Source organism: Podarcis raffonei, chromosome 7 (assembly GCF_027172205.1).
Source record: "Podarcis raffonei isolate rPodRaf1 chromosome 7, rPodRaf1.pri, whole genome shotgun sequence".
In the NCBI taxonomy this organism is placed as follows: Eukaryota; Metazoa; Chordata; class Lepidosauria; order Squamata; family Lacertidae; genus Podarcis; species Podarcis raffonei.
Window position 1 is genome coordinate 3,684,225 of NC_070608.1, and position 14,308 is coordinate 3,698,532.

At 46.3% G+C, this 14,308-nt stretch overlaps 2 protein-coding genes across 3 annotated transcripts in view; both read left to right on the forward strand.

Moving 5' to 3' along the window:
- LOC128417023 (lymphocyte antigen 6E-like) overlaps positions 1-14,308 on the forward strand; it is a 261,315-nt gene that overhangs the window by 54,505 nt on the left and 192,502 nt on the right. The window lies entirely within an intron of this gene.
- TOP1MT (DNA topoisomerase I mitochondrial) overlaps positions 1-14,308 on the forward strand; it is a 44,633-nt gene that overhangs the window by 21,267 nt on the left and 9,058 nt on the right. For both annotated transcript variants that reach the window (XM_053395142.1, XM_053395143.1), the window contains 6 exons: positions 6,680-6,801; positions 8,483-8,605; positions 10,023-10,210; positions 11,505-11,649; positions 11,858-12,001; positions 13,579-13,764. In XM_053395142.1, the coding sequence (XP_053251117.1) occupies positions 6,680-6,801; positions 8,483-8,605; positions 10,023-10,210; positions 11,505-11,649; positions 11,858-12,001; positions 13,579-13,764 (908 nt within the window). The remainder of the gene's footprint in view (positions 1-6,679; positions 6,802-8,482; positions 8,606-10,022; positions 10,211-11,504; positions 11,650-11,857; positions 12,002-13,578; positions 13,765-14,308) is intronic.

Consider the following 14,308-nt stretch of genomic DNA (forward strand, 5'->3'; position numbering starts at 1 on the left):
AGGGAGGTCAACAAGGATTCAAGCCGGGCACCTGGAGGGTGGCCAATTTCCTCTGGACTTCGCTGGCTCTGCTGGCTTGAATCAACAGTGGGACTATTGTCCTTTGTTCTTTTTTTCTTTGCTGTCTGATGCTAGAGAGAGAGGGAGCCACATTGCAGTGCTCCTTGTATGTTTATATGTAAATAAAGCAGATTAGCCAAAATGCCGAGTTGCTGAGGTCTGTCACGCAAGGTGCGCAAACTCTGCGGATCCCTAAGTGTGCCGGTGTCGGTTTGCATCGGTCGCTATGATGTTCGGGCAGAAGAAAGCTTTTAAAGCTCCCGAATGAACGACCAGGAGGGAGGAACATTCCAGTCTCGGGCATGTGTCCCTGCCAGGGTCCTATTCGAGTGTAGGCTGAACTCCTGACAGGCTGTAGCCTGTGGCTTGAAAAGGAGGAGAGTAAGAGAAAACCTGCCAGTGATCAGATGCTCCTCCTTTGACCTTCTCCAAGTTCACCAAGTTGGATATATTTGTTCCCTGACCATCTGCACTAAGCAACCCTTAATCTCTGGAATTTAGAGACGCGGGTGTCGCTGTGGGTTAAACCACAGAGCCTAGGACGTGCCGATCAGAAGGTTGGCGGTTCGAATCCCCGCAACGGGGTGAGCTCCCGTTGCTTGGTCCCTGCTCCTGCCCACCTAGCAGTTCGAAAGCACGTCAGAGTGCAAGTAGATAAATAGGTACCGCTCCGGTCGGAAGGCAAACGGCGTTTCCGTGCACTGCTCTGGTTTGCCAGAAGCGGCTTAGTCATGCTGGCCACATGACCCGGAAGCTGTACGCCGGCTCCCTCGGCCAATAAAGCGAGATGAGCGCTGCAGCCCCAGAGTCGGTCACGACTGGACCTAATGGTCAGGGGTCCCTTTACCTTTATCTAGATGTCCTTTTTATTGTGCAATCACGACGGTTTGTGCTCATGATGATAATGGGGCGGTTATATGCAATCGATGCAAGAGTTTTGGGATACTGCTTCCTTTTCAATCAGTGCACAACCTAGAGCTCCCTGCTGAAATCCTGCAACTTTTGGTTCCAATAAATGTTCCGGGTCAGGGTATTTTTTGTCGCGCTTTGATTGTGTCATAGCGCAAGATGCCCGCCCCCTAGGTGGCAATAATGCGGTAATATGGTGGAATCGTTGCAGAGCAAAACAGAATGATGTGTGGACTGTCCAGTTATAAATCCACCATGAATGATGAGCTTGTAGGGCAGCGGCTGAAGAAGGAACAAAAAGGGTTTTCTTGTGTGAGTTTCTTGTGGCTGATTAGCTGCTTTCTCTGTGCAAAGGTCAGAGGGGGCAGGGCTTCTGTTGAGGTAGGGGATTAGCTGTGGGAGGAGCTTGTCAGAGCTTGTAGGGCAGCGGCGCGCGCCTAGCGGCGCGCGCAGTTTGATCCATCTTTTAGATTTAGGGGAGCTAGTCTCAAACGTTTGTTGGGGGAGATATAGGTTTATTTGGGGGGATTTATTTGTCCTGTCTTCACGCTTTTTATGATGGAGGACCGCTGTAGTCACCCCCAACGACACCTTCTCAAGATGGAGGGTGAGGGAACAGCTGCAGTCCCCTGTGGTTCCTGCGCAATGTTTGCCATCTTGCCAAAGGTTGCAGGCAGCTTTACCTGCAGCAATTGCATGTTGATTGCCCTCTTAAAAGACAAAGTCCAGCAACTGGAGGAACGTGTAGCTACGCTCCAAAGAATTAGAGAGCTGGAGCTCTTCTTGGAAGCAACAGAGCACACCGTCTCCACCAAGGAGGAGACAGGGGACTCCCCTGAGAAGGAGGCTAGTTCACCAACACAGGAGCCAGATATATGGAGAAACGTGACTCAAAGAAGTAGGAGGCCCAGGGTTCGCTCTGATTGTTTAGAAATACGCAATCGCTTTGAGGTCCTTTCCCCTAGCATGGAAGACGAAGAGCAGACTCCATTTGAGGATCTCTCCCTCATTACAGTCGATCAGGTATATGAAGACGAGCAGCAAAGGCAGTCTTCAGGGAATGTGCAGGCGACCTTGGAACGGACAGCTCACGGAAGAACCCCGACCAGACCTAAGAGGAGGCGTGTAGTGGTGATAGGGGATTCCCTACTGAGGGGAACAGAAGCAGTGATCTGTGGGCCTGACAAGATGTCTCGGGAAGTGTGCTGTCTCCCCGGGGCTAAGATCCAAGATGTAACTGAACGACTGCAAGGAATCATAAAACCCACTGACAAATACCCCTTCCTCTTGGTTCATGTGGGAACCAATGACACTGCAAGCAATAGCCTCCAGAAGATCAAAAGAGATTACGAGGCTCTGGGCAGGAAATTGAAGCAATTAAATGCACAAATTGTCATCTCATCTGTCCTCCCAGTTGAACGACGTGGCCCAGGGAGAGAGGGAAAAATAGTGGAAGTGAACAACTGGCTTCGCAAATGGTGTAAACAGGAACGGTTTGGATTCTTAGATCACGGAATGCAGTTTCTTGAAGATGGACTTCTGGCAAGCGATGGGCTGCACCTCACAACGGTTGGTAGGAATGTTTTTGCAAAAAATCTCAGAAACCTCATCAGGAGGGCTTTAAACTGACTAATGTGGGGGAGGGAGACAGTGCTCCTGAAGGTAGGAGTCTATCAATTGATGAAGATGATCATCCAAATGTCATAGACCGAATGGAGCAAACAGCACGCAGACCTAGTGGTGGGAGGAAAAAATCCTTAAATAAGAGACACGGGGGAATGATTAATGGACTTCAATGTCTGTACACTAATGCGCAAAGTATGGGAAATAAACAAGATGAGCTTGAGCTCTTGGTACAGCAAACTAAATATGACATAATAGGCATCACTGAAACCTGGTGGGATAAGTCCCACGATTGGAATGTAATAATGGAGGGATACAATCTATTTCAGAGAAACAGACCAGACAAGAAAGGAGGAGGAGTGGCGTTATATGTCAGGGATGTGTATACCTGTGAAGAGATCCAAGATTTAGAACCTCAAAGCCAAAGTGAGAGCATTTGGGTCAAAATTAAGGGAGAGAAGAATAACAGTGACCTCATTGTGGGAGTTTACTATAGATCCCCAAGCCAAACGGAGGACATAGATGATGCCTTCCTGGAACAGATGGCCAAGCATGCAAAAGGAAGGGAGATAGTAGTAATGGGGGACTTCAATTACCCGGATATTTGTTGGATGTCAAACTCAGCCAAGAGCATAAGGTCAAACAGATTCCTCACTGGCCTTGCAGACAACTTCATTGTCCAGAAAGTGGGAGAAGCTACAAGAGGAACAGCCATTTTAGATCTGGTCCTAACCAATGTTGATGACCTGGTTAGTGGGGTAGAAGTGGAAGGATCATTAGGCGCGAGTGATCATGCTCTTCTGAAGTTTACTATACAGCGGAAAGGAGCAGCCAAGCATACTAGGACTCAATTTCTCGACTTTAAGAAAGCCGACTTCATAAAACTTAGGGAAGTGCTGGGTGAGATCCCATGGACAGTAATACTAAAAGGAAAGGGAGTTCATGATGGCTGGGAGTTTGTTAAGAGGGAGATAGTAAAAGCACAACTTCAGGCAATACCATTGAGACGGAAACATGGAAGGTGCCTAAAGAAGCCAGGGTGGCTATCTAAAGAACTTTTAACTGAGTTAAGATTAAAAAAGGATGTGTACAAAAAATGGAAAAGGGGGGAAACCACCAAAGAGGAATTCAAACAAATAGCCAGCACGTGTAGACACAAAGTCAGAAAAGCTAAAGCACAGAATGAACTCAGGCTTGCTAGAGAGGTTAAAAGCAACAAAAAAGGCTTTTATGGGTATGTTCGTAGCAAAAGGAAGAACAAAGAAACAGTGGGGTCACTCAGAGGAGAAGATGGTGAAATGCAAACAGGGGACACAGAAAGGGCTGAACTCCTCAATGCCTTCTTTGCCTCAGTCTTCTCCGATAAAGAAAACAATGCCCGACCTGAAGAATTTGGAGCAAATGATTCAGCAGAGGAAACACAGCCCAGAATAACTAAGGAGATAGTACAAGAATACTTGGCTAGTCTAGATGTATTCAAGTCTCCAGGGCCAGATGAACTGCATCCAAGAGTATTAAAAGAACTGGCAGATGTGATTTCAGAACCACTGGCAGTCATCTTTGAGAATTCCTGGAGAACAGGCGAAGTCCCGGCAGACTGGAGGAGGGCAAATGTTGTCCCTATTTTCAAAAAGGGGAAAAGAGAGGACCCAAATAATTACCGCCCAGTCAGTCTGACATCAATACCAGGGAAGATTCTGGAGCAGATCATTAAGCAAACAGTCTGTGAGCACCTGGAAAGGAATGCTGTGATCACCAATAGTCAGCATGGATTTCTGAAAAATAAGTCATGTCAGACTAACCTGATCTCGTTTTTTGACAGAATTACAAGCCTGGTAGATGAAGGGAACGCAGTGGATGTAGCCTACCTTGATTTCAGCAAGGCATTTGACAAGGTGCCCCATGATATTCTTGTAAAGAAGCTGGTAAAATGCGGTCTTGACTATGCTACCACTCAGTGGATTTGTAACTGGCTGACTGACCGAACCCAAAGGGTGCTCATCAATGGTTCCTCTTCATCCTGGAGAAGAGTGACTAGTGGGGTGCCACAGGGTTCTGTCTTGGGCCCGGTCTTATTCAACATCTTTATCAACGACTTGGATGATGGACTCAAGGGCATCCTGATCAAATTTGCAGATGACACCAAACTGGGAGGGGTGGCTAACACCCCAGAGGACAGGAACACACTTCAAAACGACCTTGACAGATTAGAGAACTGGGCCAAAACAAACAAGATGAATTTTAACAGGGAGAAATGTAAAGTATTGCACTTGGGCAAAAAAAATGAGAGGCACAAATACAAGATGGGTGACACCTGGCTTGAGAGCACTACATGTGAAAAGGATCTAGGAGTCTTGGTTGACCACAAACTTGACATGAGCCAACAGTGTGACGCGGCAGCTAAAAAAGCCAATGCAATTCTGGGCTGCATCAATAGGAGTATAGCATCTAGATCAAGGGAAGTAATAGTGCCACTGTATTCTGCTCTGGTCAGACCTCACCTGGAGTACTGTGTCCAGTTCTGGGCACCACAGTTCAAGAAGGACATTGACAAACTGGAACGTGTCCAGAGGAGGGCAACCAAAATGGTCAAAGGCCTGGAAACGATGCCTTATGAGGAACGGCTAAGGGAGCTGGGCATGTTTAGCCTGGAGAAGAGGAGGTTAAGGGGTGATATGATAGCCATGTTCAAATATATAAAAGGATGTCACATAGAGGAGGGAGAAAGGTTGTTTTCTGCTGCTCCAGAGAAGCGGACACGGAGCAATGGATCCAAACTACAAGAAAGAAGATTCCACCTAAACATTAGGAAGAACTTCCTGACAGTAAGAGCTGTTCGACAGTGGAATTTGCTGCCAAGGAGTGTGGTGGAGTCTCCTTCTTTGGAGGTCTTTAAGCAGAGGCTTGACAACCATATGTCGGGAGTGCTCTGATGGTGTTTCCTGCTTGGCAGGGGGTTGGACTCGATGGCCCTTGTGGTCTCTTCCAACTCCATGATTCTATGATTCTATGATTCTATGATTCTATCAATAGCATGTTGCCTAGTGTACCTGCAATGCCCCAACCACCCCAAAAAAACCCCACCCTAGACTGAAAGGGTCTTTATTTACTGGCATAGCCAACCCTCTGTGCTGGACAGGTTGGTGAAGGAAACAGGCAATGGCTGGATGGCAAGGTCTTTGTTATGTACTGAAGTTCTCACCCTGGGCCAGCAGGGGGATACTGTAGATAGTTATGCAAATGAAGGATCGAAAAGTGACGTTCAGTGATTGGATAGTTTTAGAAAATGGCAACAGTTACGTTGTTCTGGAGCTCTATATAAGCAGGCTGGCTGAACCCTTCAGTTCAGTTCTGTTCTGGCCTGTGAATAAACAAGAGCTGTTCTGAAGAATCGCTGTGTCGTCTGATATGTTCGCCCACAACTTAACAGTCTTGGGCAAAGGTCAACTAAAACAAACTTAGTTTTTGGTAAAGGTTTTTCAGTCTGAACAGTTAACCACATCTGCAGGGGGTCATAGAAACATAAGAAGCGTCTGCCGGATTAGTCCAAAAGGAGATTTGGTCCTAACAGATGCTCTTCAGAAGCCTCTTTTAGCATGGCAACACCTGTCCTTTGGAACTCCCTGCCTCTTGATAATAATAATAATAAAATTTTATTTATATCCTGCCCTCCCCAGCCGAAGCTGGGCTCAGAGCGGCTAACAACAATAAAAGTAACACAGCATTCTAAAATCAATTCATTTTAAAATCAATTCAAAATCAAATTAATGGCAACCATTGGGCTAGAGTGATGTTAGGCAGGCTACCCTTGCGTCACTATTTCAAGCACCTACGGGAAATATTTTTTTAAAAAATTATTTTAGCAAGGCTTCCCAAACATGTTATTTAGTTGTCTGCATTTGCTTTGAAAATTTGCTGGTTTTTATCTGTGCATTACTTAGAATGCATTACTTATCTACTTTGCTTAGAGATCGTTTTTGTCTCTAGGACAAAAAAAGTAATCGACCTTTTTACAACTCAAAAGTGGAACGCAAAATGGCTAAAACAGTTTTGTTTCTTCCTGCCGGGCCACTGTTGTTCTTTCCAGGCAAGCCTATGAAACTCAGCCCGGCGACGGAGGAGATAGCCACGTTCTATGCGAAGATGCTCGATCACGACTATACGAGAAAGGCGATTTTCAAGAAGAATTTTTTCTGTGACTGGACAGAGGTATTTGCCTGTGGCTTCCTGGGGAGGGGGGAGGGGGTGGCTGAGTGGCCGAACATCTCCCTTGTGTGCAGAAAGACCCAGGATCAGTCCAGGTGAGGCTGGCAGCTGGAACCCTGGGAAGATGCTGCCAGTCAGTGCGGACAGAACTAGGTTCAATGGGCCAGTGGGCAGCTTTTTGTGCTCCTGGCAACTGCCCCACAGTAGGTCAGTTATGACCCAAAAATGTCCAAGAGGGCTCAACAAGCCTTTTAAGTGGAGATCTTTATCTCATTCTATCTATATTGGATTTAAAATCTGTTTTATCTTTGTAATCACTTTTAATCCTTTGTATCTGTGGAATTGCTTGTAATCATTTGTAGATGTGGAATCGTTTTTATTGCTAAATTGCTTTAAGATGCTTTACATGAAGTAATTCATAGCTGGAATCAAATAGATTTAGCTGCTCTTCCTGCATTGCATTCTACGACTATGTAAAATCAAACATTAAATAAGTAACAGCAGCAATCAGAAATGAGCACAAGACAGGAAGGTCCCAGGAACTTGGAAAGTCCTGGGACCATATACAGTGGTACCTCTGGTTGCGAACGGGATCCGTTCCAGAGCCCCGTTCGCAACCTCAGAGGAACGCAACCCGCGTCTGCGCATGCGCAGGTCGTGATTCTCTGCTTCTGCGCATGCACGTGACGTCATTTTGAGCGTCTGCGCATGCCCGAGCGGTGAAACCCGGAAGTAACCGATTCTGTTACTTCCGGGTCGCCATGGGACGCAACCTGAAAAGATGTAACCCGAAGCGTCTTTAACCCGAGGTATGACCGTACTTGCATTTTACTGACATTCTAGACACATTTTTTGTTGTCGTTGTATCAGGCTAATTTCCTGCCGGCCTTGAGATGTCCCTAAGGTGCCTCCTCAGATGCATAAGAAAATAATTGCAATCTTGATGGCTCAGAGCAAAGTATTGTGTTTCTGGCAGTATTTGGTCAAGTCCCTCTGGGAATCAGGCAGGCAAGGGGATGAGGGTAGTGAGCAGGGCCTTGTGGTTCATCCCCCTAAACTGGCACTTGGAGGTAGACTACCTCCAACATGGAGGCTCCACTGAAGAGCCACTACCAGCCATTTTGGGTGTTCCTGGGCTAGGTAAAGGTAAAAAAAGGTAAAGGATCCCTGGACAGTTAAGTCCAATCAGATATAACTATGGGATTGCGGCGCTCATCTCGCTTTCAGGCCGAGCGAGCCGGCGTTTGTCCACAGGCAGCTTTCCGGGTCATGTGGCCAGCAGGACTAAACCGGTTCTGGTGCAACAGAACATTGTGATGGGTGCCAGAGCACATGGAAACGCCATTTACCTTCCCGCCACAGTGGTACCTATTTATCTACTTGCACTGGTGTGCTTTTGAACTGCTAGGTTGGCAGGAGCTGGGACAGAGCAACGGGAGCTCACTCCATTGTGGGTACTCGAACCGCCAACTTTCCGATCAGCAAGCCCAAGAGGCTCCGTGGTTTAGAGCACAGTGCCACCTGCGTCCCTAAGACACATGAATCTGTGGGACGCAGCTAATTGGGGTTCTCTGTTGAGTGAAGGCAGGCGTTATTGACGATAATCTCATGGCTCATGTGCCTTATTTATTGGTGTGACAGGCAGCTTTAGAACTCAAACCTCTGCCTCCTTGCTTTCCTGTAGCAGATGACGTCGGAGGAGAGGAAGAAGATCAAGCAGCTGGACAAATGCGACTTCAGAGAGATTCACGATTATTTCATGGAGAGACAGGAGGCTCAGAAAGCTCTGCCAAAGGAGGAAAAACAGGTTCAGACGCACCCCTGCTAGCTGATAAAACCCAAGGCCTCCTTCACCACCAACTGCAATCGTAGATTTGTGATTTCCACCTAACTTATGGGAACAGTTTGCCCCAGATGCACCTATTCAACCACATTATTATTATTATTATTATTATTATTATTATTATTATTATTATTATTATTATTCAACCACTTTGTTCAGTGGAACTTTTGCAAGTGCCTCAAAATGTCTGTTTTCAGGAGTTGATCTTTTACTGTGGCAGCATGTGGAACTCCCTGCCTCTTGACATTGGGCAGGTTGCCTGTATGGATTTTGTATTTCAGGAAGCCTTCCCAGATATATAATTTAGTTACTTATAGTTGTTTTAAAACTTTGATCTGCGTTTAAACCATAATTTATTTTATGCGTACAGTGGTACCTTGGTTCTCAAACTTAATCCGTTCCAGAAGTCCGTTCCAAAACCAAAGTGTTCCAAAACCAAGGCGTGCTTTCCCATAGAAAGTAAAGCAAAATGGATTAATCCGTTCCAGACTTTTAAAAACAACCCCTAAAACAGCAATTTAACATGAATTTTACTATCTAACAAGACCATTGATCCATAAAATGAAAGCAATAAGCCAGCGGTTCTCGACCTGTGGGTCCCCAGATGTTTTTGGACTACAACTCCCATCATCCCTGAACTCTGGCCTTGCTAGCTAGGGGTGATGGGAGTTGTAGTTCAACAATATCTGGGGACCCACAGGTTGAGAAAGGCTGCAATAAACAGTGTACTGCAGTCACACAATCATTCCATCAGTAGCTGGACTGGGTTCCACATAGTCACACAAAAAAAAGAGCTGCAAAAACAAAATGCAAAATAAATAGCAAAAACAGACAGACCTCAGCATAACACTCACAACGGAAGCATAACCTTCAAAATGGAGCAGTTTGGTTCGCAAACCAGAACACTTTCTTCTGGGTTTGCACTGTTTGGGTTCCAAGTTGTTTGAGTACCAAGGCGTTTGAGAACCAAGGTACCACTGTACATGCTTTTAATGCCTCTGTGTTGTCTGCAGTTTGATCATGTGCACTGCTTAGATACCTGTGTGATAAAGCTGTTTATTAACTCTTTCTAACTCATTGAAATCAAAATGAATAATCTTGAAGGTTAGGCTATTGCACATACGTTCAACATGGGTTAGCCTTAGCAAACACTTGAAGACTGTACAGTTAGTCTACCCCAGAAGGTGGGGACAGGCTGTAATAATAATAATAATAATAATAATAATAATAATAATAATAATAATAATAATTTTATTATTTATACCCCCCATCTTCCTGTACCATTATCAAAGCCTGACTTAAAACTATCGGAATAACACCTGGTTCCGCACATTAATTTATCTCTCAGTCTTATTCCTTTTGCCCTTTTTTTAAAACCCAGAAATTGAAAAAGGAAGCGGAAAGAATACAAGAGGAATACGGTTACTGCACGATTGACGGGCACCGGGAGAAGATTGGCAACTTCAAGACGGAGCCGCCGGGTCTTTTCCGAGGCCGTGGGGACCACCCGAAGATGGGGAGAGTCAAGAAGAGGATAATGCCCGAAGATGTCATCATAAACTGTAGCAAGTGGGTGCCTGGGTCATAGAAGGGTGACTTGTTGGGCTCAGAGGGGGGTTCATCTCTTGAGGAGCAAAGATAGAGGTCTGTTTCAAACTTCTTTCAATATTGCATTTTTTAAATTTATTGCTGGAACCTGCCCTGGCGAAAGTCAGGAAAGAAATTACGGTAAAGGGAACCAGACAGAGGGCCTTCTCGGTAGTGGCGCCCGCCCTGTGGAACGCCCTCCCATCAGATGTCAAAGAGATAAATAATTACCTGACATTCAGAAGACATCTTTAGGCAGCCCTGTTCAGGGAAGTTTTTAATATGTAACGCTGTACTGTTTTTAACACTGATTGGGAGCCGCCCAGAGTGGCTGGGGAAACTCAGCCAGATGGGCGGGGTATAAATAATAAATTATTATTATTATTATATAAAGGGAATACCTAAGGAGACGTAGACCCATAGACACAGTCCAACCCCCTGTGTTCCACTCTCAACGGTTTCATCTGTTTTTATAAGGGCTTTCTCAGTAGTGGTACCCGCCCTGTGGAACCAGGGCTGTCTTTACCTGGGGGTTCAAGGGGTGCGGGGCACCCGGGTGCCAAATTCGAAGGGGGGTGCCCCTCGATCGGCGGCAGTGAAAAGCAGTGGAGCGAAAGTTCCTGCCCTCCTCCTCCATCGCTCTATTACTCCGTAGCGTCAAATATTCCCTTTTCCGCTGCGTCATTGTTACAGGTGAGCGATTCCCCCCCCCTAAAAAACGGTCGACAACTTTGGCTTCCCCCCTCCTTTATCAGAAGGAGAAAAATAACAATTCCCTTAATAACAATTTAAACAATTTATTTAACTAAAACAATAACATTATAGCATATGTATCCATGTCTGTTAACTGATGTGGTTAAACATATTTTTTTAAATAAAAAAACAACAACTTAGACTGAGTTTTAAGCACACATGAAAAACTTACAACAAATCCTCATTTGCTGATGAATAGTCTTTGGACTACAATGTAACTTAAATAGAAAGCTATATTTAGAAAGGTTTTTCCTCCGAAAGCATTTTATTTTCAAAATCCAATTTAAATAAAAAAACCACACCCTGATTTTTAAAAAAATTATCTGATTTTTTTAAAAAAAGAACCTTCGATTTTTATCCACCCTGATTTCCGATTCCCTGTAAAAGCAGTCCAGGGAACTCAGTCGTTTGGTCGCTTATACGAACAAAATGCATATTTTCACCATCCAGATTGTGATGTTTCCTGTTCTGCTTTCTGATATCTTAACCTTTTCCCCCCCCTTCTCCCCCATTTTTTGTCCAGGGGTTCCAAGATCCCGAAACCCCCTCCTGGGCACAAGTGGAAGGAAGTTCGGTGTGACAACAGTGTGACCTGGCTGGCGTCGTGGACGGAGAACATTAATGGGGCCATAAAGTACATTATGTTGAACCCCAGTTCTAAGCTGAAGGTGAGGGACGGGGCGTTCCCTTCAGGAGTACAGTGGACCCTCCAGATACGAATTAAATTCGTTCCGGGGATCCGTACCTAACCTGAAAAGTCCTTAACTGGAGGCGCCGCCTTTACGCGCGTGTGCGGTGCGCAGAGCACTTCTGCGCATTCGCATGATGCAAAACCCGGAAGTATACACTTGTATCCGGTTCTGCTTCTCTTCCCAGGGGGAGAAGGACTGGCAGAAATACGAAATTGCTCGCTGCTTGAAAGGGGTGGTGGGCAAGATTCGTGCTCAGTACCGGGCGGACTGGAAATCGAAGGAGATGAAGAAGCGGCAGAGGTCCGTGGCCCTTTATTTCATTGACAAGGTAAGGGCTGCTTTCCGGGGCAGGGGAATATCACTCTTAAAGCCGGTTGCGAATATTCCTTTCTAGTAGTAGTAGTAATAATAATAATAATAAAATAAAAATAAAAATAAAATAAAAATAATAAAAACACGATAAAACTTCAAACATTCAAAGCTTCCCTAAACAGGACTGCCTTCAGGTGTCTTGTAAAAGTCAGGTAGTTATTTATTTCCTTGACATCTGATGGGAGGGTATTCCACAGGGCGGGAGCCACCACCAAGAAGGCCCTCTGCCTGGTTTCCTGTAACCTCGCTTCTCGCAGTTAGGGAACCTCCAGAAGGCCCTCAGAGCCAGATTTCTAGGATTTCTGACAGGGTGTCCCTCCAAGCCTTGCCTGGAATAGCTTCTTGGGATTGGTCCTTCTGCATGACCTTCTGCATGCAGAACACATGCAGTGGAGCTCAGGGCCCTAACTGAGCTGTGGCCCTGCTAGGGTAGGAACCTGCCTCTGCTTCTCCCATCTCGCTGTCCGTTTTGGACAGTCGCCGCCTGGAGAGCACAGATTCTGCCGAGTGGCAGCCATGCACTGTTGGCTGCTGCTGTTAGCACCCGCCTATCTCAAGAGCATTAGCATCAACCCAGTGGCGGAGCAAGCCGATTGGATGCATGGGGTGGCGCATGTGTCCTGCACCCGGGGGCGGGGCCAGCTGCCTGCAGGGGCGGGGCCTCCGGAGTCTGCCTGCCTCATCCCACTCAGCCGCCCTATAGCTGGGGGGAGGCAGCGGGCAGAGTTTCTGGGTCAGTCTCAAGGGCAGCCCCACTACCTGGTTTTGGGTTTGCACGCCTGGTTTTGCACACCTGGTTTTGGGAGAGGGGTGGGGTCAGGAATGTTTTCTGGAGACACTGAGTGTCGGCTACCTCCGCTGGTACGTCTTCTTCCTGCTGCTCTCCCAATACTTCCCAGCTTCTCCTCTCTGTAGCCTCTGAACTATGACTTTCTGCAAACTGCTGCTTTGTTTTGAATCTATAGTGTCCTCTTCTCGGGAAGGTGCAGGAAGAAAGGGGGCGGTCCCCACGGATTCCTCCTCAGTCCAGTCCCTGACATGGGGTCCAAAGGCGTGAGGAGGGGAAGCACCAAAGGGTTCTGGTCTCTCAGCTGCAACGGTGGCATTGGAAGGGGTTCCTTAGGGGTCACCCATCTGCCCCCCTGCAATGCAAGATAGAAGCAGTGTTTTGGAGAGAACCTGCGTCTGACTGCCCCCGCTCCCCCCATGGCTCTGAGATCCAGGGCTGAGGGCCTTCTGGTGGTTCCCTCCCTGCAAGAAGCGAGGTTACAGGGAACCAGGCAGAGGGCCTTCTCGGTGGTGGCCCCCACCCTGTGGAACGCCCTCCCATCAGATGTCAAGGAAATAAACAACTATTTTACTTTTAAAAGACAACTGAAGGCTGCCCTGTTTAGGGAAGCTTTTAATATTTAATGCTGCATTGTTTTTAACACTCGATTGGGAGCCGCCCAGAGTGGCTGGGGAAACTCAGCCAGTTGGGCCGGGTATAAATAATAAATTGTTATTATAAATTATTATTGTGTCCCTCCCCAGCTGGCCCTGAGAGCGGGGAATGAAAAGGAGGAAGGGGAGACGGCGGATACGGTCGGCTGCTGCTCCCTCCGCGTTGAGCACCTGAGGCTGCACCCTCGGATGGACGGGAAGGAGAACGTGGTGGAGTTTGACTTCCTGGGCAAGGACTGCATTCGCTACTACAATCTGGTGCCTGTGGAGAAGCAGGTGAGAGAGAGGCAGCGTCGCTGGAGAGGAGGGATGCAGGCAGTTCCTTGGGTCGGTGGGCACCATTCTCCCTCTGCAACAGAACCAAATAATAATAATAATAATAATAGTAATAATAATGAGAACACAGATATTTTGGATTTAGAAGGTTTTAATAATGTTTTTGGGTGGCATGCATATTTGTGGTACGACAAGGTTAAGGCACATAAAGCATTTAAAAACCATATTGTCAGGAAAGCATTGTTCAATGTCTGGATAAGATATAAAGACTTGTTGGAAAATAAAACCCCAAGGTGGCTGTCGCCAATGGAAGCTAAGTCTCAGAAAAAGCTCAATATGGAGGCCAAATGGCCAAAATATTGGGAAATTTTGGAGCAAGAAGGTGACAAATTGAAATTGCAGAGTTTTGAGAAATTAAAAGATAAAGTGCGAGACTGGCTTCATTATTATCAAATAAGAGAGGCCTATAATTTGGATTAAAAAATTGGCTTCCAGGTGGAGAAATCAAAATTGGAAATAGAATTGCTAGAACCAAAAACCAAGA